The 26,913-nt window shown below is 33.7% G+C and overlaps 2 protein-coding genes across 2 annotated transcripts; both read left to right on the forward strand.

The window, feature by feature from the left end:
* The first annotated feature begins 2,497 nt into the window (after window positions 1-2,497).
* On the forward strand, window positions 2,498-9,353 carry RBOHB (respiratory burst oxidase-like protein). The gene is made up of 13 exons (XM_059583036.2): window positions 2,498-2,693; window positions 2,893-3,424; window positions 4,286-4,445; window positions 4,957-5,005; window positions 5,119-5,232; window positions 6,175-6,606; window positions 6,868-7,254; window positions 7,401-7,496; window positions 7,622-7,737; window positions 7,951-8,053; window positions 8,180-8,253; window positions 8,351-8,868; window positions 9,025-9,353. Exons 2-13 carry the CDS (start codon window positions 2,914-2,916, stop codon window positions 9,132-9,134), a joined length of 2,670 nt encoding a protein of 889 aa, XP_059439019.2. The 5' UTR covers window positions 2,498-2,693; window positions 2,893-2,913; the 3' UTR covers window positions 9,135-9,353.
* A 4,081-nt stretch (window positions 9,354-13,434) lies between these two features.
* LOC132171396 (Heavy metal transport/detoxification superfamily protein) lies at window positions 13,435-15,529 on the forward strand. Its single transcript, XM_059582704.2, has 3 exons — window positions 13,435-13,731; window positions 13,828-13,903; window positions 14,369-15,529. The coding sequence occupies exons 1-3, from the start codon at window positions 13,648-13,650 to the stop codon at window positions 15,307-15,309; spliced, it is 1,101 nt and encodes a 366-aa protein (XP_059438687.2). The 5' UTR covers window positions 13,435-13,647; the 3' UTR covers window positions 15,310-15,529.
* The last annotated feature ends 11,384 nt before the right edge of the window (window positions 15,530-26,913 follow it).

Genomic DNA, 26,913 nt, shown 5'->3' on the forward strand with positions numbered 1-26,913 from the left:
ATTATTTCTCTTAAAATTAATCTCAATATTCTTATTTTTTACATTACATCAATCATTTTTATTACTATTCAAATAAAAAAAATTACTACAAAACAATTTTTATTTTTTTTATTTTTTTCATACAAAACATTCTTACTTTTTTCTCGTATAAATCAAATTTGCTACGGTTCTAATCTACTCCCTTTTTCAAGTCCTTTGGCAAACCCAACCTAAATGTAATTGGAAAACATTTAAAATTACATCCTCAATATTTTATATAATAATACTTAAAAAAAAAAAAAAAAAAAAACCCACAACTCCAGGCCGTTATTCTTGTCGAGCTCTATGGCCATGGAGGTTGAAACTTCATGGCATGGAAAAGAACCATGCACATGGAGCTCCAATCTTCATGGTCATGGGTATCAAAATCAAGTTCATCCATGGCCATGGATGGCTATGGGGATTGATTAGTCCTGCAGCTGTTGAGAGGGCTTGTTTGGGTGTATATTTGAGGGGTTTAAAGTACATTTAACACTTAAAAAGTTCGTTTAAAGAAAAAATATTCATTTCGTAAAAAAAATTAAAAGCACTTTTAAGGGTTTAAAAAACTTTAAAAAATGGTCAAAACACACTTTTGACAAAAGCTTAAAAAAAAAATTTGACTGAAAAGCTCTATTTTTCAAACACAATGTCAAACATGCTCTGGGTTGATATGGACATAGCCTCTTATTTTTTTTTATTTTTTTTTTTCTTTTGGTTTGATTTTTTTTTTCTTTTTAAATATTTAGGTGTACAATTATCATTTTATTATTTTTATCTGTTTTCCATCATCAATGTGAAAGGCCTTAATTTACAAAAATTGAGTAACACGAGGTTGTTAAATTAAATTAAAAAAAATTGAAAAAAATGAAATTTATTAAAGTCAAATCAATTTAAACACATGGTTATTTTATAATATTTTCCTAATTGAACACATTAGTTTTGATGCGACACATTTTCATGGAAATTGATTGCATGTATATCCTTTGGGCATCTAAAAATACGTAACCAACATCTTTTTGAAAGACTTTTCAGACCCAAGTGTCCATTTTTTTAATATATAGTTATAATATATACAATCAAATTAGGATGAGATTTTGTTTTCATGCTACAATCGCATTGAGATGCCATGCTATATAGGCAGAGACCATGAAATCAAGACCTATCCGACAAATAGATCAATCTGGCAGCCTACAAGTCAATAATGCCAGTTGATGGCTATATATAAATTAATTTATTTAAAATATCACCATCATGATGGCTATAATAATTCCACCATGATTTGCTCTATAATTAGCATCATTCTTATGCTTCCACTGTAGTTTTCGTGGAAAATGTGTGATAAGTTTCAACACGTTTTCTTTCTTTCAGCCTTCCTAATCCTCTCCATTCTAGTTTATTAAATTAAAAGGATAACATAATGTCATGCTTGTTTTAGCGTAAATATTTTTCAAAAATAGTTTTGGTGTAAATATTTTTTGTTTTTTGTATTTGATTGGTGTGGTCTAAAATATTGATCAACTCGAAATGTTTTCAATTCATCAAGAAATATAATATTCATGATGCAGAAAATGGCTTACATTTCTCATATGTGTAAACCATTTTCAGAGTTCTCGTACATCTTTAAGCATGTTATTGTGAAAGGATTAAGAGTTTGCTCGAGATTACAAGAAAGGTTTCAATTTTTTTTCAAATGAATAATTTGAAGACCTATTGATTCTAACAATTGATTACAGAGTTGACCATTCTGACCTTTCAATTCATAGATGTGGATCACGGACTTATGAATAGGGATATTCCCGAAACTCACACAAAAAAAAAGGAAGTGAGTTAGACAAAAAGAGAAGAAACTTGGAAAAAAAAGAAGTTACTTGGACGAAAAGAGTAGAAAGCTTAAAAAGTAGTTTTAGTACCTAAAAAGTTGAATCAACCAAAAAAATTAACATGTTAGGTAAAAAATTTCAAAAGTAAGATTTTTTTTTTTTTTTGAACTTCTTCACTCCAAAAAAGGCCAAAACACACTTTTGAAAAAACATTTTTTCACTTTAAAAATTTTATTTCTCAACTCAATCTCGAACATGCTCTTAAGAAACCTATTTGCTTGAATCAACCATTAGCTGCCCGAACACTTATCCAGGCAAGTGGGCCTCACAAGAATCCTCACACTTACAATTTGTACAAACAATTGCATTAGATCTCAATCTCATTCTCAAAGACCATGTATTCTCATATACTCTCTTCTTTCTTCTTTCTTGGCAGGTCATTTTCGTCCTGAAAGTACCAAAAAAAAAAAGTTTGATGCCAAAACAAACAACCCCTTAATTCCTTCATTTCCTAGAAGCCAGAAACATGCAAATGGTTGACCCTGGCACAAAATTTTACTTTTCTATGATCTCACTCAGACACCTTTGAATTTTGAATCTGGGTTGTTGTTGTTATTTGTTATATATGGTTTGAAAGCTTGAAACAGTCTGGAAAACCCCAACCACTCCACCTCAACCAATACTCACACAATCCAGATGCGCCCACTGGTTTCACTCTCTTTGACCTGTCATTGTCGTCCCATATATCTCACCAATATATATCTCTTTCCCTACCCTCCTATGTTTTTCACTCTGCTTTCTCAATCTTTCTTTCTTACCAAACAATCATATACTTCCAGACATTGATCACGGGTAAGCCTCAACCCTTATGCAAATCCAAATTTCTCGGAAAAAGTTTTTCAACTTCTTTCTAGCCCTCTGTACTTACAAATTCTTTCCCAGTTTGGCAGTTTGCTTCACACCCCATCTCCAGTACAATCCCTTGTAATCTAGTATAGTATTTTATTTTATTCATCTCACCAAGCTTTTTTTTTAACAATTTTCTTCTCAGGCCAAATCCAGAGCAGCACCAATGGATCCGATTCAAGCAAACCAACGGAATTCATTTTCCGACCAGTCAGAAAGCGCCGGAAGTTCACGAGCTGGCTACAGCGGCCCTCTAAGCGGCCCATTAGTTTCCAACAAGAGAAATAGCAGCAAGAGAAGTGCGAGATTCAAAGACGAAGAATGCTTGGTGGAGATCACTCTAGACGTACGCGACGACACCGTTTCGGTGCAGAACATCAGGGGAGGGGACTCGGAGACTGTGTATTTGGCAAGCCAGCTGGAGAAAAGGCCATCTTCGCTTGGTTCCCAGCTGTCGTTTAAGCTCCGGCAAGTGTCGCAGGAGCTGAAGCGCATGACATCTTCAAAAAGGTTTAACAAAGTTGACAGGTCCAAATCTGGGGCTGCTCGCGCCATTCAAGGCTTGAAGTTTATGTCCGAGAATGTCGGAAGTGAAGGTTGGTCGGAGGTTGAAGCTCGCTTTGATGAAATCGCCGTCAATGGGATGCTTCCCAAATCTCGATTTAGCCAATGTATAGGTACGCAACAATTTGGTTAAACTACTTTTGATTCTTAATTTTCTTTGTTTTTCTCTTATTTCTGTTTGTTTTTATACGTCATATATACGTAATTTTCTTTACATGTCCTTGCTAGTGGGAAAATCCAGAACAGTAGACACATAGTACTTTTGAAACTGAACGGAGCATGCGTGTTTCAATAAAAATAAAAAATAAAAAACTTTTCAATTCTCTAAATAGGGAAATAAACATATACTTTTGTAGCAAGGAGAAAACTTTTTGGAGCGCTGCTAAATTGTTTTTTACTAATGGACATTAGTCACTAAATAATTAAATTTTAAGAGACGGGAGACAATAAAAATAAAAAATTTGGGGGTGTAAAAATTGATTTTGAGGAGTCAATTTAATAAAAATATAATTTTAGGGGGTACAGGACTAAATTCCTAAGGCTTTGGATGGTTTCGCCCTTGATATGATACTATCACGTCTATTTGTAAGCTCACATTATAATGACCACGTCAGCCACCAAATAATTAAATTTGATTGTGATGGATTATGACTTATTTAGTAGTGACATGTGGACTATAAAGTTTGTTTGTAAGGAGATTGTTGTGGCTAGCATGGTAAGTGTCACATGAACTGCCATATTAATTTATAAGTTTTACTGAATAATTAAATTTGATTGTGACAGATTATGGCTTCTGAAAAGGGATTGTACTAAAAAAAATGTAGTACTCCAAATATTTTCCTATTTCTTAAACATATTATACCCAAAAAAATAAAATGCGGGCCGTAGGCAAATAAATTGACACTTTCTTATGTGGGCATAAATTTAATAGTAGTAACTCTAAAGTTGATGGGTACCGGTGTAATTGTTAATAGGGATGAACGAGTCCAGTGAGTTCGCCGGAGAACTATTTGATGCTTTGGCTCGTCGGAGAGGAATAACATCATCTTCCATAACCAAGGCCGAGTTGGGCGAATTTTGGGAACAAATTACTGATCAAAGCTTTGACGCGAGGCTACAAACGTTCTTTGACATGTAAGCTTTTTTTCCCATGCAACTTCTGTTACGTGCCCAAATATTTCAATGGCTAGATGATCACTTGGTAGACCATTATTATTGATAATGTGTACAAATTCAAATTATTATATATTTTCTCAATAATTCAGCCATTCATGCACATGCATAATGTGCAACCTAATATGAGAATATTCTTTTGACGACCCACCGTCTGAAAATAGGGCTTAATAATTGTTCCCATGCCAACGTCCTATATGATGATGTTTCTCTTATATATATTTTAATCATAGTTTTTTATAATATGAATTTCCACGACATATTTTTTCAATAATTGACACGGTTGGTGCCAAAATGGATAAGGTGGCAATCAGACAACAACATGTGAGAATAATCATTTAAGTTTGAATTAGGGGCTTGGTGAATTCTACAGGATTAATTTGATTTTTTTTTAATAATTAATTATACAATTTTGAGGAGAAATTTCATTTTTTTTCAGCTTAATCTTTTGTCTAACACGCACTCAATGCAGGGTGGATAAAAACGCGGATGGTAGAATTACTGAAGAAGAGGTGGAAGAGGTGAAAAATTATATTTAAAATTGAACTGATAAATAGACTTTTACTGCAATCAATTATTTGATATAGAAAATTTATTAGGTGATTTTATGTTGATTTACTTAATTTTTTTTCAGATTATTACCTCAAGTGCTTGTGCAAATAAGTTGTCAACAATCCAAGAACGCGCCCATGAGTATGCTGCAATGATCATGGAAGAGCTGGATCCAAACAACCTCGGATACATTGAGGTTTGTATATTTCTTTTTTTTCTTTTTTGGTTAGTTGGAAAACAGTCTGATTGAAATTGTGTTAAAGAGTTCAAAAAAATGCTTTTAATATTTTAAAACTATGTCAAGCAAAATGTATTTGTTTGACAAAAAAAACTTTTTTTTTAAAAAAAAACATTGCTCGACTTTTTTGTTCTAAAAGAAGAAGCTAAAAACTGTGTTTTGGGGAAACTAAAAAACAAAGGTTTTTCTAGGGATAAAATCTATATTTTCCACCGTAATTTCAACTAGGCTCTTGGCCTACTCAAATTTCAAGCAAACGGTTCGAGTTTATTCTAACTGGCCCAAGTTATCGAATAGAGATCCGCAACAATTTTGTTGTCCGATCTAATTAATAGCAATTCAGACAATAAATATGAGTCTCTTATAGATCCACCTCCCAAACAAGTCTCAAACAATCCACATACATGTTAGGATAAATGGGCCTCATAAAAGCTTTCTCACATTTTCTGTCCGAATTACTAACAAATTCTTCGATTCGGATCAAAATTTACAAAATGGTAGCAAATTCTCAAAAACTAATAACAATGTTAGCGAATTCTCAAAAAGTTAAAATATTTTCCAAAGTAATTTCAAATAGGCTCTTGGCCTACTCGGATTTCAAGCAAACAACCGGAGTTTATTCTAAGTGGCCCAAGTTACAGGATAGAGATCTACAACTATTTCGTTGTCCGATCGAATTGCTAGTAATTCAGACAACAAATATGAAAGCCTCTTATAATATCCACCTTTCAAACAGGTCTTTAACAGTTCACCTACCTGTTAGGATAAGCGGGCCTTCACATTTTTTGTCCAAATTACTAACAATCCGAACAACAGAAAATTGCTCGGATTCGGATCAAAAGTTACGATTTAGTCGCAAATTCTCCAAAACTAATAACAAAGTTAAACGTATCTTTGCAGCTATACAACTTGGAAATGCTACTCCTGCAAGCACCTATAAGCCACACAACGAACTCAGCAAGCGACAGCCGTGCTCTGAGCAAGTTGCTGAGCCAAAAGCTAGTCCCAACAAAGGAGCGCAACCCCGTAAAGCGGTGCTGCCGGGGGCTGGCCTACTTCGTGGAAGACAATTGGAAGCGGATTTGGGTGATGGCTCTGTGGCTTTCAATCTGCGCTGGCCTTTTCACATGGAAATTCATTCAGTATAGGCACAGGGCTGTGTTTGACGTGATGGGCTATTGTGTCACTACTGCCAAGGGCGCAGCCGAGACCCTTAAGTTCAACATGGCCCTAATTCTTCTCCCAGTCTGCAGAAACACCATTACTTGGCTTAGAAGCAAGACCAAGTTAGGCGTGGCCGTACCCTTTGATGATAATATCAACTTTCATAAGGTACCAAATACTTATATAACACGTTTGAAATTGAGTTTAAAAGCGCTTTTAATTTTTTTTTTTAACCAAACATGTAGTTTTTTCTTCAAACGGATTTTTTTTAGTATTAAACACATTTTTAAACATCACAAAATGCACACACAAACAAACCCTAAATCATTAGTTGTCTATTTTTAATAATTATTTTTTGAGTAATTTAATTAATATTTAAACAGGAGCTTATTGCATTGCCTTTTTTGTTTTTTCAAACAAATTATTTAGGTAATTGCTGTAGGAATTGCAATTGGGATCGGGCTACACGCCGGTGCACATTTGACATGCGACTTCCCCAGGCTGTTACATTGCACGGACAGTAAATATGAGCCAATGAAGCAATATTTTGGCAATACCCGACCCGACAACTACTGGTGGTTCGTGAAAGGAACCGAAGGTTGGACCGGTGTGGTCATGGTGGTGCTCATGGCTATATCATACACATTAGCCCAACCTTGGTTCCGTCGGAACCAGCTAAACCTCCCAAAAACTCTCAAGAAGCTCACCGGGTTCAACGCCTTCTGGTACTCCCACCACTTATTCGTCATCGTCTACGTCCTCTTTATAGTCCATGGATACTACCTCTACCTCTCCAAGAAATGGTACAAGAAAACGGTAAGCATTTTCAATTTTCAAAACCCGACACAAAACCTTAAACGAGTCGAGTTATGGTTGACATATATATAGCCTTATACCGATGTTTCGAAACGACCCGAACCCGACATTTTCTTAACTTTCTTTGTGCTACGATTTTGCCGCAGACATGGATGTATCTGGCGGTGCCTGTTTTACTATATGCATCTGAACGGTTACTTCGAGCATTTAGGTCTGGCTATAAAACTGTGCGGATATTAAAGGTTAGTGTTTTTTTTACTGGCAAAATTATGTTATATATCCTACTGAGCTACAAATTAATTAATCTTTGTGCAATAATAGGGAAATTAAAAAATGTTTATTAATTTTAATTATCTTGATTTTTCAGGTTGCAGTGTACCCTGGAAATGTGTTGTCCCTTCATATGTCTAAACCTCAAGGTTTTAGATACACTAGTGGGCAGTATATTTTTGTGAACTGCTCAGCTGTCTCTCCCCTTCAATGGTAATTTCAATCACTGCTACTATAGTTAGTTGACGACCGTCATAATGTAGCGATGAAAATCAATATTCGAATCAACAGAAACTTGTTAAAAAGAAAAGCAATGATTGATTTTTACTAGCATATTATCATAATAGAATCACAGTTTACTAAATCGCATTTCTCTTGTTAGTATTGTTTTTGCTTCTGTTAAAGATAGTGTATCATGCACTTCAGGCATCCCTTTTCGATTACATCGGCTCCAGGGGACGATTATCTGAGCGTCCATATACGCACCGTGGGCGACTGGACATCACGGCTAAAAGCTATTTTCTCCAAGGTAAATTTTGATCCGTAAATTTCCTCAATCATTGATCACAAGAATTTTTTCTTTCATGAGCCTAAACATTCTTCTCTTTTAACATTGAAACATATTGAATTAATTTGGCATGTAATGTAATCATAGGTATGTCAGCCTCCTTCTAGCGACCAAAGTGGCCTTCTAAGAGCCGACATGGGACAAGGCAATAACGTACCAAGGTGATTTTTGATATTTCGTTTCTTGGTCGATCATTTTAAATGTCACTAAACTCTTAATTATTGTTTACTAAAACTGAATTATGGAACATATTAGCAGGATCCCGAGACTCTTAATCGACGGCCCATATGGAGCGCCGGCGCAAGACTACAAAAAGTACGACGTGCTCCTCCTCGTTGGCCTCGGCATCGGCGCGACCCCTTTGATCAGTATTGTTAAAGATGTGCTTAATAATATGAAGCAACAAAAGGAAGTGGAAGAAGGGATGGTGGAGAGTGGTGCAAGAAATGATCATAAGAGAAAACATTTTGCCACAAAACGAGCATACTTTTATTGGGTGACGAGGGAGCAAGGCTCATTTGAATGGTTTAGTGGTGTGATGAATGAGGTAGCAGAAAAAGATGGAGACAAGGTGATTGAGCTTCACAACTATTGCACCAGTGTTTATGAAGAAGGAGATGCTCGGTCGGCTTTAATCACCATGCTTCAAACGCTACAACATGCTAAAAATGGTGTCGATATTGTCTCCGGCACCCGGGTTAGAACTCATTTTGCTAGACCTAATTGGCGTAACGTTTACAAGCACGTTGCCCTTAAGCACCCCGAAGAACGAGTTGGTAATTAGCTTTGCTTTTGTTTGACAATTATATTCATTTTAAACCAACTATTATCGCGACGTGTTTCAAGTGTGAAGAGTAGCTTTACTCTTCTGTCATTATCTTTTTAGTATTAAATTTTGATTTGAGCTGATTATGTTTTGTTATTTGTGGTAGGGGTGTTTTACTGTGGAGCACATGGATTGGTTGGGGAGCTAAGAAGTTTAGCTCATGACTTCTCCAGGAAAACCACCACCAAGTTTGATTTCCACAAGGAAAACTTCTGATTTTTTTGTTCTTTTTTACCAAAGTGTATTATATATAGATTATGTACCCTTATTTTATATACGTGTATAATTTTACGTTGTAATTTACATATAATTAATTAATTCACTTCCAAAGAATTGCTTATTTGCTAGGGCAAAATGTTGTAGCCTTGCAAATAGCTGGAGTTGTTAAAAGGCTTTTATTTTATATATGGATAAATCAATGCTCAACTGAGAGTACTCTAGCCTTCAAAAATACCATCATTACCTGATTACCATTAAATCCTCCAAGTATTTTTCAAAGGAAAAACGCTACTCTTCACCCTTAGATTGTACATTCATTTCATACCTACTGACATTGTGTGTTTTTAGTAACTTTTCATATCACCTATTGAGAAATAATAGAAAAGAAAGACACTTAAAACACGTTGTAAAATGAGTGAAAAATCGTTTTATTATTTTCATAAACATAAAATAGGAACAAAGCCCAAGCCCAACAAACATTCAGATTGAACAGATTGGGAGCAATTTGATAGTTTTCTTTGAAATTCCTCCTCCGGGTGTGGCTGAAATTTTGTTGAGAAAGAGCTTTGGACGGAATCCGATAAACCCAGCCGCAAAGAGGGTGGCTGGAGGTGGTGAGGTGCTGGTTTGATGGTTGTGTGGTGAGGCTATGTGTGGGCCGGTATGTCTCGGGTGGTGGCCGTTTTATTCAAATTTTTTTGGTGTTTTAATAAACAATTCATTTGAATAATTTAACTACATTAAATTGTTTTGCACAATATTAAATGAAAAATTGAGGAATTACACAATATTAAGAAGTGGTTATTTTTTAACAAAACAAAACTTACAAATAATAATCAATGTACGAATTCAAGTTTGAGATACAATACTAACAATTTGACAATTATGTTTATAAACATATAAATAAATCAGAATAAGCATATAAATAAATTATACAATATGAATTAATTATTTTGGCTAGGCAATCCAATAATAAGTCCAATACAATCATATCAGAGAGTAAACATAAATTGAAAATGAATGTGCCAAATGAATAACGCGACCCTATAAATTCTTGGCACAAAAGCTAAAAAAGTGGCCGCCAATTAAGGAGGTTTGAGATGGCGTACCAAAGACATCACAACCAAGAAAAACAAGAAAGAGTACAAACTTCAAAAAGTCATTCAACCCTTCATGCACCTTCACAACAAGAAGGAGGACACTTAAGGTGGTCGGATCGAAGCAGCCGCAAGTGGGAAGCACTAGCACAATGTCTGGAGAACACCTCAAAACGGTTTGCAACTAGATTTAGAGATGAACATAGACACAAAAAAAAAAAAAAAAAAAATGGAGAACCACAATGGGAGAAGTCGCCGAAGAGGTGGTGACCCGTGGACCATATGTGTGGAGGCAAAGGATGACAGGGAGGAGCAGAACTAGCTAGAGAAGAAGAATGTCGGGCACGTGCACCGGGAAGAGGGGCAGATCACAGTCAGGGCCGTCTCAACCACTAGGCGAGTTAGGCGATTGCCTTGGGCCCCCAATTTAATAACGCCCTCAATTAAAAAAAGTTTCGATAAAAAAAATAAAATAAAAACCTTATTACCCTCCATACTCTTTAATTAAGGCCTCTAATCATGGTAAATAAGTAATTTAAAAAATGCCACAATTTAATAAGGCCACCAATTAATGAACATAATAAAACAATTTCCATAAAAAAAAAAAAAAAAAAATCAACACCTAATTCCCGTTTCCATAAAAATAAAAAATAAAAAATAAAAATTTAAACACACTCAACATATATGCTTAAATTAAGGCCCCCTACTTAATTTCAAAAAAAATTAATATCATTTGATTCTCTGACATTCTGAAATAAATAAGGCTTAAAAAATTGATATCAATATATAAAGGAACCAAATAACAATAAAGATATTTTTAAATAAAATACAATCTTAAACAGGTAGATATTATTATTATTATTATTTGGCCTTGTAAAATGAAGAACTTAACCCTCAAATATAACTAACGGGAAGGGATCAAGTTTCAAAGATTGTGTCTAACGTTTAAAATCGAATGGGAAAAGTAAATAAATAAATGCTAGACGATGGAAAGTTTTTAAAATATTTTATTCAATTACAAACTCATCTCTTTATAAATTTTCATTTTTCTCTCTATATCCCTATTCAAGCCTTATTCAGATTTGAATTTTATTGACAATATCTGTTATAGTTGCTTCTGCATAAAGAAGTTTTTCAAAATTAAAATTGAAAAAATCCTACCTAAAATCAACAATGTCATAAGAGAGATTAAATGGATTAGCTATATTATCAATTGAAAAAATAATGTAAGAAAATCTTGAATATAAAAACTTAATCAGTAATTTTGCATTCTAAAAAGCAAGAAGAATGATTTTTAAATAAAAATATAATTAATATTAAAATAAATTAAATAAATATTATTATTTTTAAAAAAAAGGCCCACTTAAACTTTTCACCTAAGACTTCAAAATATATAGGGCCGGCCTTGATCACAATAGATCTAACTTTCAAGTTATTTTATATATATATAAAGGGAGGACCAAATGCTACTTCAAAACATCTTTAAGCAAATTATATTCACTTTTGAAAAGCAAATCAAAATCATGATCCAATAAGTTGGACCAACAGTTTCATATAATAAAGTTTTCCATTTTATGCTTGATACCCTTTTAAGGGAAAAGATCCTCCTCCAGCCTATAGAGACCAGAATAAACAACCTATGTGAAAAAGTAAATTGGAATTTTTTTTTTTTTTTTTGTCAGGCCCTTTTCCAGGCCCATGACTTAATTATTACCTTCGGAAATGCCCCTCCCACTGTCCCAACTCGCCATACCTTTAAACTAATTGTACCACGGCCCTTTTCCCAGGCCTGACAATCTACCTGTGAAAAATAAAAGTTGCTGAATAAGTTTCATCCTCTAATTAATTTGCTTTCCACCTTCATCCCCAGCAGTAAGCACCAATCTCTCAGATTTAAATCATTTCTATAATTAAAAGTTATGAACACTGATTTTTTTTTCTACATTTTTCAATTAATTCCTTTTGGAGAGTCAGCACTTTCTGATCCCAGTGTTATGCCAGCCTGAAAGAGATTTATCAAAGGCTCTGGTTTCCTTAGTGCATAAGGAGTGAGAGATTGAGAGAAACAAGTGCCTCTTCATAACCTGATTCTGAAGTCTTAAATTACTATTTATACTAAAAGTTTATATTAATAAAAAAAAAATTAATATAAAAATGTATCAAAAAGTTCATCTGAGATTCATTGTTAGATGTTAATTAGTTGATAAAACTACTTCTATATACTTGGAGAAGTGTATTTGATGAAATAAAATGATGGGTCATCAAGTTTAAATTGACAAATTGAAGCACTTCAAAATTATATAATTAATAAATAGGACAGGATTTTCCTTCAAATTGGGTAAGAGAAATTTTCTCAAATTTAATTTATAAAAATGACGTGTCATTTAAACATATAAGATGTACATGTTTTTTTTAATAGTAAGAACAAAGTTGAAAATTTTTTTACTAAAAACTCATGTGCATCTCACATGTTATTAAAAAAATTGACACATATCATTTTAATTTATAGACAGTTTCTTCAACCCAATTTGAAAAAAAAAACTGTCCTAATTAATATAAATAAATGAATGTGTACCGATTAATTTAATACATGTTTTTTGATAAAAATAATTTTCATAGTATATATTAATAATGAGAAAATGGTGGTAATTTAGCACTTTCTCCACTCAAAAATATATTGTAATATATAAATAAAAAGCTATACATATAATAGACACATACAACTGGAATCACAGTAGCCATTGAGGCCCATAACTCTATTCTTCTTTTTTTTTTTTTTTTTTAAGGAAATCATAACCCTAATTGTCTAGAACATTAGCTATAGCTTTCTTTTACTGTTTAGGGTTAAATATTCTTTTTAGTATTTGAATTTAAATGCTTTTATTTTGTATTATAGATAATACATGTGTTACTGGTAAAGATAACTCCGTATATGAAACTAACTAAAGTAAACGTAGAAATTTAGAGAGAATTTTGTGAAGTTTTTCCAAAATTTAACATATATCTTCAAGAAGTTTTCAGTGATAAATAAAACTTCCCCAAATCCTACTTGCCTTGGAGCCCAAACTAAAAAAGAGAAAAGGAGTTCCTTACTCCCTCAGTAAAGTTGCTTAAGGGGAGTATATATATATATAAATGAAAATGCTTGTATTCTCAGCTTGCAAAAAAGCATCAATGCTCTAAATAAGTTGATAGGTGTCCATTTATGTAGTGAGTTTATATAATTTTAATTCTCTTTGGCAACAGTTGTACTGTTGCCACCCCATCAAGCACCAACCCCTATGCCCTACTCTCTCTCTCAAAGCTTCTTATTCCCCTCTTTTTAAGTAATCCTTCCCACTCATACTGCATCCCCTCTCTCTCTCTCTCTCTCTCTCTCTGAAGATACCAACTTCTTCTTTCCTCTTCTTCCAATGGCTGCTACAGAAGCGAAGGCAGAAGCTAAAGAGGCACCTAAAGAAGTAGTAGAAGAAACTTTAGCACCTCTCAGAGGCAAGGTAAAATTTATATAGTGGTTTCTTTGAAGACCCTCTTCTTTTTCAACAAAATTTCAACTCTTGCTTGTGCCTAAAACTTTTCTCCTCTTTTCTCAGACATGGGTCTTGAAAGTCTCCATCCACTGTGAAGGCTGCAAAAGAAAAGTCAAAAGGGTTCTACTTGACATTGAAGGTAACCTCAAAACCCATATAGTTTTAGAGTTTCATTTTCTTATGGCTTGTTCCATTTGCTTCCCCAGAAAGCAAAAACTTGTTCATTTACTCTAGTTTTGTTCTTTCTTTCTTGCAAGTTATTCCTTAAATCTCTCTTTTAATGTTCATTTGTATTTTTTTCAGCTGAAATCTTATGGTTTATGAGCTTTTGTCATCTGAGTTCTTTCTATTTTGCTCAACATCAGTATTTTTCCTTGGTTTCTCTGTTTTTCTCTTCCATGTTTGCTTCTTTTTTCTTTTATTTTTTTTGTTTTTTGTAAGTTCGATGTTTCCAGTTTCCCACCTCTTCCTTTTCTTTTTGTGCCGTTTTCAAAATTACACCAATCGCAAGTCCAATAGTAATTTTAAGAAAGGAAGGAAAGGAATTTCTAGTTGATTTAATTGTTTCCCTAACTAATTTGGAAACTTTCTCTTCGATTCTCAGGTGTCTACAAGGTAGATGTTGATTTGAGGCAACAAAAAGCCGTCGTAATAGGGAATGTAGAGGCAGAGACTTTGATTAAGAGACTGTTAAAGACGGGGAAACATGCAGAGCTTTGGCCTGAAAAGGCTGACTCAAAAGAGAAAAAGCGCAGCAAAGGAAAGAACAAAGAGAAGCAAATCGAACAAGAAAGCTCTGAAGAAAGCAACCATGGCGATGACAAGGAAAAAGAGACGGCGAAAGTTCAAGTCCAAGACTCTGCTAAAAATGGTGAAGGTGGCAGCCACTGTAATGTTGTCAGTGAAGGTGGTAAAACCGGTGGACAAGCGAAGGAGCCGAAGCCTGAGGTGAAGCAAAATGTAACCGTAGCGGCCGGTAGTCAGTCACCGGTGCCTGAGCAGAAGGGTGCTGGCGACGGTGAGAATGGGAATGAGAAAAGTGGTGGTGGTGGTGGTGGTGGTGGGAGTGGCAGTGGAGGTAAAAAGAAGAAAAAGAAAGGCCAAAAGGCGACCGTCACTATTGACGAGGCTGGACATCCTGGCGATGCACCGCCACCTGGCAGTGGATCACCGAATCATGGGCATGGGCACGGGCACGGGTACGCGCACGATCATCAAGGCCCATTAATGACTGAAATTCCAGCTGCGGGCAATCACAGCCATACACCTCAGCACGTGTACCATCATCAATACCCACCACAATACCAACCACATTACGATGCACCGCCAGTGTATGCAACGAGCTACAGCAGAGCACACCCCGTTAGTAGCCACGTCACACACTATTCGTCGCCACCACCGTATTCACACACGTACGTGCAGCACCCGGTTCACGACCCCGAGCTGGAGCATCCACCGTCGGAATATTATTACGACCCGCACCCATCCGCTTCTTCGTTCGAGCTATTCAGTGATGAAAATCCAAATGGGTGCTCCATCATGTGAGCAAATGGAGCGACAACATTGGAGATTTTGGGTATAGGCAAAGCTTATACTGCTCGTATAAGCCAATGGGGAGATAATTTTCGTGACGTGATGTATGTAGATATGAAAAGACATAAATGGGGCTTGCTCTACTGCTCTAGTGGGTTTTTGGTGGGGTATTTGTGGTAATTTAGTACTACTGTTTACTGTTGAGTTTGGTTTAAAAGTTGCTGTCTGCTTAGGTGTTTGTAGCCGTAGGCCCCCATTCTCTCTCATTCTCTTTCTCTTTCTCATCTGTCTCAAAAGTAGATTTGCTTGGTGGCTAGTTACATAAAACAGAGCAATAAGTGCTTTGGTAGGTCCATGGGTTTTTAGGTATGTAGCCAATATCTGTAGATGAGAATTGAGGAAAAAAAAAACAAAAAAAATTAATCATTCAAAGTAATAATCAAGCTAAATTCGGGATCCGCAATTCGGACGGTTAATGTAAGAGATTTTATATGAGGATTATTTTTTCGAAGAAATGGTTCAAGATTGCAATTTGAACAGTTAATGTAAGACTTTATATGAGGTTTACTTGTTCGAAGAAGTGGTTGGGGACGATGATTAACGGGCATGGCGGAGTAAGCATTGATTTGCAATGCTGCCTTAGTTGCAAGTGGTTTGTAGGAATTCTGTAAGAGACTTTATATGAGGTATGAGGTTTACCTGATCAAAGAAGTGGTTGGGGACAATGATTAACCGGGCATGGCGAAGTAAAGCATTGATTTGCAATGCTGTCTTAGTTGCAAATGGTTTGTAGGACCCTTGAAATCTCTTAATCCCTCAAACTTTTTCTGATGTGTAAAGGGGGTGTTTTGACTGGGAAGTGGGACATCAAATGTATTACAATACAAAGCTTTGTGTTAAAAGAAGACCCAGGAAAAGATTACCTAACAAAGTGTTCGGTCCTGGTTTTTTGTGTCCCTTTGGGAAAAACGTTTCTTGCTTTAAACACGTCTTTTACAAAGAAAAAATAAAAAGAAAAAGAAAAAGAAAAAAAATGGCTTCAATTTTTATGGGTTTTCTTTATTTCCCACTTTCTCTTACTTTGAGAAAACAGTTTCTCATTAAAACAAGCTTTGGAGTGTGTGATGTATTGTCTCTTTCTCTTTAAAACTGTGGTGTTTCTTCTCAATTTCTGTTCTCTTTTTTTAAGCTGTCATTTCCTTCTTTAACGTGAAATGCTTTGTTGGTTAATAATGCCTTTTGAGTTTGACATATTTATTCATTGGTTTAATATTCATGTTTTAACAGGCTTCAAATCTACCACGACCAATAATTAACACTCATGACATTGAATTACTCGAAAACAAATAGTTTATCAGAGTAAAAGTTGCTAAGCTTTCACCCCAATTAAAAAGAAACTAGATTGGGTTGCATACAACCCCTTCCTTCTTTTACATCTCTCAATTTTCTCTCTCAGTTGGGAAGGAACAAATAAAGAAAGATACCATCCTCATCATCAAATAGAAGCAAAAATGCTTCTTAGCTTCCACTTGAATTAGACTCTATGCCTAAAGTGGGTATGTTTGTTAAAAAATCTGGGGTTTTTTTTTTTTTTTCTTTTCAAATAATTACCCAAATCACATAACGTTCAAAGTTGTTTTACCTTTATATTATATTAAAAAAGAAAAAAAAAATAAAAAAATCATCCAAAACAGCTAACCAACCCAGAGCCACCACCAGTTGAACCTCCAACTACGTATCCAAAGATATATTAGAAAAAAAAAAGTGGGATGACACTTGGCCTAACTCCTTTCCTAATCACATTACCAAAATGTCTCATTACTTTTCTTAACCAAGGGTTACTTTCCGACTTCTAAAGTGGGTTTATTCAGGGTCACTTTGGTAATATGCCAAAAAAAAAAAAAAAAAAAAAACTAGCATTTGATGGGTCCTACATATCAGCAGCCCTTCTCTTTTAAAAGGGGTATTAAATCTTGAAGGGAAATTAGTGGAGTCATGATTTAAGTTTGATCACAATTTTGAACCAGAAACCCCAACACAACCAAAGGAAGGGCTCCCTTTGGTATCTTTTTTTCAATATGTGGGAAAAAGCTCTTTTTTGGGTTTTTATTCTCCTGCCCACTTGAGTGTTCTTTGACATTCCAAGCTTTGATATCATGGAGAACCTTTTGTTGTTTTGTTCTTATTCTTTTCTGAGGTGATCATATACGTACAACATACAGCTTTTTAAAAGCAATTTCAAGTAGAAATAATTTATATAAATTATGATTAACAAAAGGTGTTCAACCAATACATTGGAAGAATGGTAGCTCTTTGGGTCACCAATCACCATTATTGTCCTTAGGGCGAAAATGTGGATGCAGATAATATCAATATCTGTATTTGTATTCGTAAAATTCAGATTGATAATGGTTTTACAATATGTGATTATTATCCCCAACCACGAGGTTAATGCAAATATTATTCGCTATCCGCATTTAAAGTAATTAGCGTTTTAAACTTTAAAGTTGTAATTCACTAATTATTGCTTTCAATAAATAGCAAAAAAAAAACATTATTTATTCTTGAACACTATTATTCATATTACACTTGCTAATCATTTTACCAATACATTTTCATCACATATATTATTTAATATTTAGCTTTCAATAAATTTATAGTTGGTGACAAGAAATTTTTAAAAAATAATAATAAAGGAATAACATATAAGGCAATTAAATAAGAACAAATCAAAATAGTTTTCTAAAGTGAAACTTCTGCATACCCTAAAACCGCTATCCACATCCACATTTGCAGATATTAGTTTTTGCTACCTGCATCCGCATCTGTATATGTAGATAGTGGATTGTGGATAGCAGATATGAGTAGTTATTATCCGCCGACATTTTCACCCCTAATTGTTCCTAAACTTGAACCTCTTAATAGAACATAAAGCAATTATTATATAATTAGGGGTTGGTTTTATAAAGTTTTTAGAATTGCTTTGTTAGTGCCACATTTAAAGAAAGTTTTATATGTAGAGTTAAAAAAAAAAAAAAAAAAAAAAATTGTTTGCTATTTTCTAAAAATTAATAAGTGATTTGAAAATAGAAGAAAAAAATTCTAAGAAAAAAAAAAATTGGGTTGTTGAATTTCGAGGCAGTCAGGCAATTCTGGTGGCCCTCGTAAAGTCGTTAGACAATTTTAAAGGCCAGCGGCCAAGCTAGCCACAATTTTTTTTTTTTTTTTTTTTTTTTCATACAACATGACAACTTCCACTCATGAAAAAATGAGCATGCCATAATTGTTTTTTAAGGTATTTTCTGTTTTATTTTTAAAAAAGTGTTTGTGATTAAATTTTTTTTTTTAAAGAGTTCAGTAATTTATTTTGAAAACTGTATTAGTGGCACACCTAAAAACCCATTTAAATAATTGATATTAGAGAAGATTTTTCAGAGTTTGAAAAAAAAAAAAAAAAATTGTAAGAAGCTTAAAAAGGTAGAAGGGGTACGAACAATGGTATAGACAGGATAAAAAGTGTTGGAGAATTGGTGTGGATGAAAATGATTCATCAGAGAATTTTTAATCAAGAAACAATATATATATATATATATTGGTGTGGATGAAAATGATTCATCAGAGAATTTTTAATCAAGAAACAATATATATATATATATATATATATATATATATATATATATTGGTGTGGATGAAAATGATTCATCAGAGAATTTTTAATCAAGAAACAATATATATATATATAGTCTTGAGTCAATCAATTGCTTATCCTTTTATCAGGAACTGGATTCCATTTCCCTCAATTCAATCCATCTTCCTTGTCAAGCCTCACTGATTTCTGAAAGCTTTTCACTTGCTTTTCTCATATACCACCCAGTAATATTGGTGGAAAATTGACAAGACCCTGATTTTGAGTAATTGGAAGGCCAGGAGGCCACAGAAATGGTGGGGCCTCACTTCTCATCTGCTCTGTTGTGCATCAAATATATTATTTCCCAATTTATTTGGATAAATGTGCCCAACTATGTGAGTTTCATCACAAAAATCACTAATTTAGATTCATTGCAAAGAATTATCTGACAGACAATTAAAAGATAACAAAATTGAAGCTGAATTTATCCCCCCCCCCCCCCCAAAAAAAAAAAATGGAGCTGGAAATAACTATGGCTCTCGTTTAGACACCAAGATGTTCAACATTAGATATTGACAGGAAAGAGTTTCCACTTGGTTGTTTAGAAGACTTCTTATAGGATTAAATAAGACCTTAAGTACCCTTCTAACCCTTTTCCGCATTTAATTAGGAGAAAAAAAAAAAAAAAAGCCCTTAAGTAGGATTAAGATTAGGAGATTGTTTTGGAGTAAAAGTTTGGTTTCATTTGCTATAAATAGTAGAAGATTGAGACAAATAGGATGAGAAATATTTGTAATCAATATGTGATTCTCTTGCCATAAGTGGAGTTACTTAAGTTAGGAGCAACTCTTTGAGCATATCAATTGATTCAGAGTAAGCGATGTCCAAAGACGATAGTTTGGAGCAACTCTTTGATCATATGTTGTTGCTGCAACATACCGAGGACATAAGTTTATAAAAAAAGTACACATATTTTCTCAAACTACAACTCTATTGACTATTGTCAATGTTTTCCTTCAGCTACCAAACAATGTCATTGTCCTTCCAATGAGAAAAATATCATTCATTAAATTAAAAATTAAGAAAACAAAATGAATAAATAAATAGAACCAAGATATGGTAGTTTGAGGAATATATGTATACTTTTCTCTATATTTATAACCTGCAGAAGATAAGACAATTGATGAGAAGATGAAGATGAAAGATGAGAAACAACCAAAGAAGCTAGCGAAGGAAAAGAGAAAGAAAACGAAGGCTTTGATGTTGAAGCGAGAGCATCATATCCAAATTTGTGACTAAAGGTCTCCAAAAGATGAAGGGCTAAATTCCCAAAAGAAAAATGATCTTTTCACATATTCCGTACATCTCTTTTTCAAATTAACCATTGGATCAATAGGACCTACACAAATTCAATGGTCGATTTGAAAAAGAATTGCATGAAAGATTTACATATAACGGGTCTCTTTACAAAATTGCAAGATCTCATGTTTCTTCTTGTCACATAGTTAGATTAATTCTTATTTAGCATGCATACAAGTTAGCATATGCCACACAAAAGCATGAACTTTTGATGGAATTATATTCTATAGAGCTTTAGTTGTTTAAGGATCTGACTTGGTCTCATTGAAAGAAATATTTGATCCTCTTTACAAATTCCTTCTTTGTACCTTGAGAACAAGATTCCTTTGGAAGATGGGGAGAAGGGAGGGGGAATGTAAAAGAGGTTTGGAGCAGGATTTGTCTGAAAGAATCTTTGCAGGAAGAGGTGGTGCTAATGATGATGATGATGATGATGGCGGCACTTATGACAATAACATGATGGTAACATGCCATGTAATAAGGGATTTACCATTGGCTTAAGAGCTACCAAATCTTTTTTAATTCTATGAAAGATTCCTACTTAAAAATAAATAAATATTGGCGTCTGATTATAATAGGAAACATGCCCCTCAAAAGTTGCATACAAGTAGTTTTAAGAACAATTTTTTCCTAGAATCGAAGAATAAAAGTAGTAATTTAATTGATGAATTCAGAAGGGTCGATCTCCAAGTTGGTTCCGAAAAAATTTCCTTCAACTTATTTTATTAAGTGACAAGTGTCATTCAATATCTTTGAATTTCTAAAAAATTAATGTTTGGATTTCTACATTAGTAGAATGACAATAAATTACTACTAAAAATATTAAAAAAACATGTAAGAGATGGCACTCGACACTTAATGAAGTTGGTCGGAGGAAATTTCCTTTAAACTGGTTTATATGAAATTTATGTCCAAAGAAAAATATGAAAAATCAACAACATTTTGGCAAACACCATCCATTGGTTTATTTAAAATTAATTGGGATGCATTGGTTGACTACTCTCATGGGCGTATTGGAATTGGTGTTATTGTACGAGATCATATGGGAGCTGTCTTGGCAGCACGGAGTACTACACCGAGCTGCTCACTAGAACATGTTGTGGCTAAAGCGATTGCAGCCATATATGCAGTGAATTTATGTAGGGAGATGGGTTTCGTTGATATAATTTTGGAGGGAGATGCTTAACAAATTGTTAATGCAGTCAAAATGGTGGGTAAAAATTGGAGTAAGTTTGGCCATTTAAATTGATAGAGAATCAAAGAAAGGTTACGCCAGCTGAGATCGTGGAAGACTGACTCACTAGAGAAGCTATTTTAGATGTCAAAGATAAAATTTGAAATGAAAAAATTTCAAATTTTATTTACGTTTTGTAATTACGGAACGTTACTTCTATTTTTTTATTTTTTTTTTGAAAAACATGAAACTTCTATTAATGAAGTTTTACGAGCATAAAGCTAAATATACAGTTCTTAAAATTATAACCAAAAACTATGAAGGTTACAAAGTCATTTTTATGACTTCAAATTTTCATGTACAATTACATTTAAGGAATAGATCTATTTCGTACAAACTCGATCTAAATATGCATTAATTTAATAGATTAAATTCTCAATGCCTAATTTAAAAAGAAAACTTTATACATTTAAGAAATGGGGTTGATGATATTGGTCCTGCTCACTGTCAAAAAGGTCATGCGATACAATGAACACCTTACCATTTTTTTAGGTGTTCTAATTAAAAAATTTAATCTCAACTTGTTGGAAACATCATTAAAAGTGGATTGAGATTCTTTAAATATTTTTAAAATATGAGATTTTTAGATTTTAAAATTTAAATAATTAGGTATCTTTAATTTTCAACATGTCAAACTCATTTGCTTCAATAACATATAAATATTTACATTTATTTTGACCATTAGATTTAATTGAGAACTCATTTTAAAATCTGATAATCTCCTTTTTAAAAAAAAATAAAAAAAAAAAATTGAAGAGATCGAATCATTAAAAGCCTAACCCATTACAGCTTTTAAGACGCAAGACTGCTGGATTAAAAATTCATTAAGAGAAATTAATTAAGATGAAAATAATTCTGACACAAAATAAAGTGGGATTTGGATTCTGGCAGCATGTTGCAAAGAACATCCGTACGTCAAACTTCCCTTTAGTTGACTGTTGAGAAAACAGAGGAAAAGATTCTGGGTTGTCTCAAAATCTATTATTCACAAAGATTCAAGAGGGTCAAGTCATTTGGCCACGAACAAATGATACCCTTCCCAACAACTTTCATTAGCCATTACTACATGAACTAATTTGGAAAACAATGGCAAAAATATCCTAATGTTGTGAAATAAATGTTTTTAGTTTTACAAGGAAAATGAATGTGCCCAATCCATTATTTATAAATACTCTTTTTTAATAAAGATTAATTAAACAACTAACATGCACGGTCACATCAACTCAATAATACAAGAGTTGGATTGGAGATGAGTAAGTAATATCACCTGTGCCCTATCTCATTTGAATAAAAATGCTTAACAATTAAAACAACAAATTTAAAAGGATTTTTATGAAATTCATCTATCCGAACAAGTATTGAACAACCCTAGCTATAATATGGCAGCCCAATGATGTGAGAGTTTGATAAGAACCGAGTATGTAGTATTACATTTCATTTGAATAAAAAATTCTTAGTAATTTAAACACCAAATATAAAAAATTTCTTACGAAATTTACCTGCTTAAATAAGTTAAAGAACAGCAAACTTGTACAGACACGCAACAGTAATCTTAAAAAACAACAAACTTGCACAGACGCGACTTTGTCCAAACAGGTCTCGAACAACTCTAACTATAATATAGCAACTAAGTGATATGAGAATTAGGTAAGAGCGGAATATGCAGTAATACTACTAATGCCTATCTCATTTGAATAAAAATTCTTAGTAATTTAAACACCAAATATAAAAATATTCTTATGAAATTTACCGGCCTAAACAAAACAGGTGGAAAAAACAACAAACTTGAACAGACACGCAGCAGTGACCTTAATAATGTGAAGATGTGGTCCGAAAGGACACAGATGAGGTGGTGGGAAAGTTAACCCAGTGACCATAATTTTTGGCACCTTTTTGAATACTTTAATATATGGGTACTGTAAATTCATGATTCCTTATCCATTGATTAAAATAAAGCATGGGGGTTCAATGAGTGCACCCCCGATTTGGCGATTTGGATATGTTCAACTATATGTTAGTGCTGTCAATTCCATCACACCTAACCTGCAGATTAAAAGAGCCCACAATTAGGCAACAAGCATTATTTTGAAAAGGAAAAAAGTTTTAAATTGGTTTATGTGGTTTAGGTCACCATCAGGTCAATCCATATGGCTTCAAATTTATCCTATTCATCCTTGTCTTATGCACTGCACTATTATCAAATACATGGTTTTGTTCATATTCATTAGTTTTTTTTTTTAAAAAAATAATAATAATAAATGGTTAGAGTAATGCTATATATTATAACTTCATCTCACTCGTATTCCACTACTGATAAAGCAATAAAGCAGTATCTATTGACATTTGATTTTATTTTTTATTTTAAATAAAAGATACTATATATTACACTTCCATCACAATCGTGCCCCCATCAAGTTGTTTTAGTATAAGTTTTGGTTAAATCACAATTTTTAAATGGTATAACTTTACATTTGGTTGTCATTTTAGACTTTTTTTTTTTTTTTTTAATATGATTTTTTAGGATCCAAGTAAAAAAAGCTAAAAATGAAGATCCATAGAATATTGAGAAAAAAAGAAGAAGTAAAAAGTATATTATCCGTTGTTTTTGTTTATCTTTTTTTTTTCTTTTTTTTTTTTTTTTTTTTTTTCCAATTGCTTATCGGTGGTCATTCGGGGTGGGTTGGTTGAGTAACGTTATACATCATCCTCTCATCTCCAAAACTTGTATAGTTTGGTCTCTTATAATATTTGGTACATGAAAATTCAATTGCTTATCGGTGGTCATTCGGGGTGGGTTGGTTGAGTAACGTTATACATCATCCTCTCATCTCCAAAACTTGTATAGTTTGGTCTCTTATAATATTTGGTACATGAAAATTAATTTTTGTGTTGAAAAAACCAAGTCGCATAGGCTTTGGAGAATCGAGTGATGGGAGGGGATGATAGGTGATAAATAGAATTACTTGGATCAGCCACTTTTCATTTAGCCAAAAGGTGGCTCGACCATTTCTTGCTCTATATAGACTAAGAGTCTGTTTGGGTGTGCGTCTGAGAGGTTTAAAAGTGTATTTAATATTCAAAAAGTCAATTTGAAAAAAAAAAAATACATGTTTGAGAACAAATTTTGAAAGCGCTTTGAATTGTCCAAAAAGTTTCAAAATGACCAAAACGCACTTTGACAAAAACTTAAAAATGAAGCTTTTGCTAAAAAGTGTTTTTTGACTTAAAAGCTCAATCTATTTCTCAAACGCAGTCCCAAATAAGCTATAACTTAGAGAAAGCGATAGTTACATATATGCTATCACTCCAATAAAACCAATCAATCTGAAACATTCTTAAAACTACTTATAAAGCCCGATATCTTTAAGCTGCTATTTTTAATTGGCTTAGGAGCTACACCTAACGTTTTTAACCTAGGAAACATCCCTACCTAAAGAAAAAATGTTTCGCTATAGGCCAAGTCTTAAAAAATCGACATGTCTGACTAATTGGGAAACATGTTCCATAAAAAAATTGCATTGAGATGATTTTGAGCCACATTAAGGTGAAAGGGGCAGTTAAAAAGGTGTGCCACAATGAGCACCTTACCGTTAATTAATTAATTTTAATTTTGTCGATGTTCTAAACTCAAGTTTTCTAATCTTAACCATGTTGGAACCATCACTCGAAGTTTAACCCCCTTCAAACTCGATGTTTCCAAAAGGTCCAAAAGGCCAAGGCGTGAAAGGGAGTGATTCATTCAAAATCTAAGAAACTAATTTAACATGAAAATTACTGAACTTAATTAAAACTGGTGTTGACGGAGTGGGAGTATATTGCCCCATAGGCGTAATTAAGTTTGTGGGGAGAACGATTAAGTTGTGGGGGTGCAGGGCGCAGTATGAAGTATTTTGAAATTTTTTTTAATAAATCCGTATAAGTAGGGTTTAGAGTTTTTTTATATATATGTATGATGTAACCCTAAATCATAAAAGTAAAATTACAGCCGTCTCTCTGTGGACGTAGACAAATTGCCGAACCACGTTAAATTTGTGTTTCGACTCTCTTTTCGATTCTATATTATTCATCAATTATTATGCACGATAATAACAATTGGAATAATGTTTTCTTCTTCACAAAGATTTTGATTAGCCATTAAATTAGCTAGTTGGCTGTGGTATCTCAATAACAATCGAAAAAATTGTTGTGATCAAAATCTTCTTATGATCCAGATTAAATTTCATGATGAATATATTGTCACGTCATTTAAAAATTTTAAATGATGTGGCACCGTATACACCTTTCGATACAACAAAACAAAATTTAAATTATAAAATATTTCATCACCATTTCAGAAGATCCTTAATTTTTAAGACAATTATATGAATTTGTCCTTAATGCCTTCTCACATTCTCCAAAAATATGGGTCGGGTCAGCCAAAATCCCCACAGACGCAGCATAGCCATTTACTAGGAGGGTGGTCTCTTTTCTGGCCCTTGTAGAAGATGAAGTGCCAAATCTTTCACTGTCCACATGGATAGCTCTTAGGTTGTGGGCCGGGAAACATACCTTGTTAGTTGTAACCTTAACTTCTGCTACCTTTTCTTAGAGATTTCTATGTGCCTACCTTAACTTCGGCTCTGGAAATATCAAGGCCATGATCCATTGATTAAAATATATATGGTTGGGGTTTCCTTGAGTGCCCAATTCGGATACACTCTATGTTATAACAGTTTTAACTTGAGTCAAAATACTGATGGGTTGGTTATTATAAAAGAGAAGGAAATTAGTGGGGGAGTTTGTTGAAATGGGCAAAAAAAATAGTTAAGTCAGCTAAAGGCCCAAGAACAAAAAGAGCAATGATAGCCGAAAAAGTTCGAGCAAGAAGGAATATGATATTCTCAATTTCAAATGAGAGAAGCTGATTCCTTTTATTTTGAAACAATTTTGCCCCCGTTAAATTAGGAATGGGTCATCTTTCTTTTATTTTTCATTTGAAATGGAGAGGATCATTTTTCAAACTAGGAGGAGTAGACGGAAAAATCCCCTTTTACATGACTTTTGTCGTTTTTTATGGTGAACTTCTCCCTCTAACCATCTGCCACATGCCACGTCTTTATCGGTGATCTTCCCTGCAGCAAATATTCAATGTCCCAGGACTTTCCTCACACCTATTGCCTCATGCCAAAAATAATGGGTTATAACTTAGGCTCCGTTTGTTACAACGTAAAATGCTTTTCGTCAAAAATTATTTTCAACATGAAATATTTTTCAGAAAATAATTTTTTTTAAAATATTTTATAGTGTTTGGCGCGTACGGAAAATCACAATTATATATATATATATATAAATTATGAAAATGTCCTGGGCGGGTCCCGGTCAACTTCCGATGAGTCCCGGGCAGGTCCCGACGGGT

This window comes from Corylus avellana, chromosome 1 (genome assembly GCF_965113065.1).
Source record: "Corylus avellana chromosome 1, dhCorAvel1.hap1.2, whole genome shotgun sequence".
Classification (NCBI taxonomy): domain Eukaryota; kingdom Viridiplantae; phylum Streptophyta; class Magnoliopsida; order Fagales; family Betulaceae; genus Corylus; species Corylus avellana.

Bases quoted from the DNA above. Each gene is read 5' to 3' on its own strand.
- LOC132171396 (XM_059582704.2), top strand. From the start codon at position 13,648: ATGGCTGCTACAGAAGCGAAGGCAGAAGCTAAAGAGGCACCTAAAGAA. The intron at 13,732-13,827 runs GTAAAATTTATA...CTCTTTTCTCAG, and splicing joins TAGCACCTCTCAGAGGCAAG to ACATGGGTCTTGAAAGTCTC. The intron at 13,904-14,368 runs GTAACCTCAAAA...TTCGATTCTCAG, and splicing joins GGTTCTACTTGACATTGAAG to GTGTCTACAAGGTAGATGTT.
- RBOHB (XM_059583036.2), top strand. From the start codon at position 2,914: ATGGATCCGATTCAAGCAAACCAACGGAATTCATTTTCCGACCAGTCA. The intron at 3,425-4,285 runs GTACGCAACAAT...AATTGTTAATAG, and splicing joins TCGATTTAGCCAATGTATAG to GGATGAACGAGTCCAGTGAG. The intron at 8,869-9,024 runs GTAATTAGCTTT...TATTTGTGGTAG, and splicing joins GCACCCCGAAGAACGAGTTG to GGGTGTTTTACTGTGGAGCA.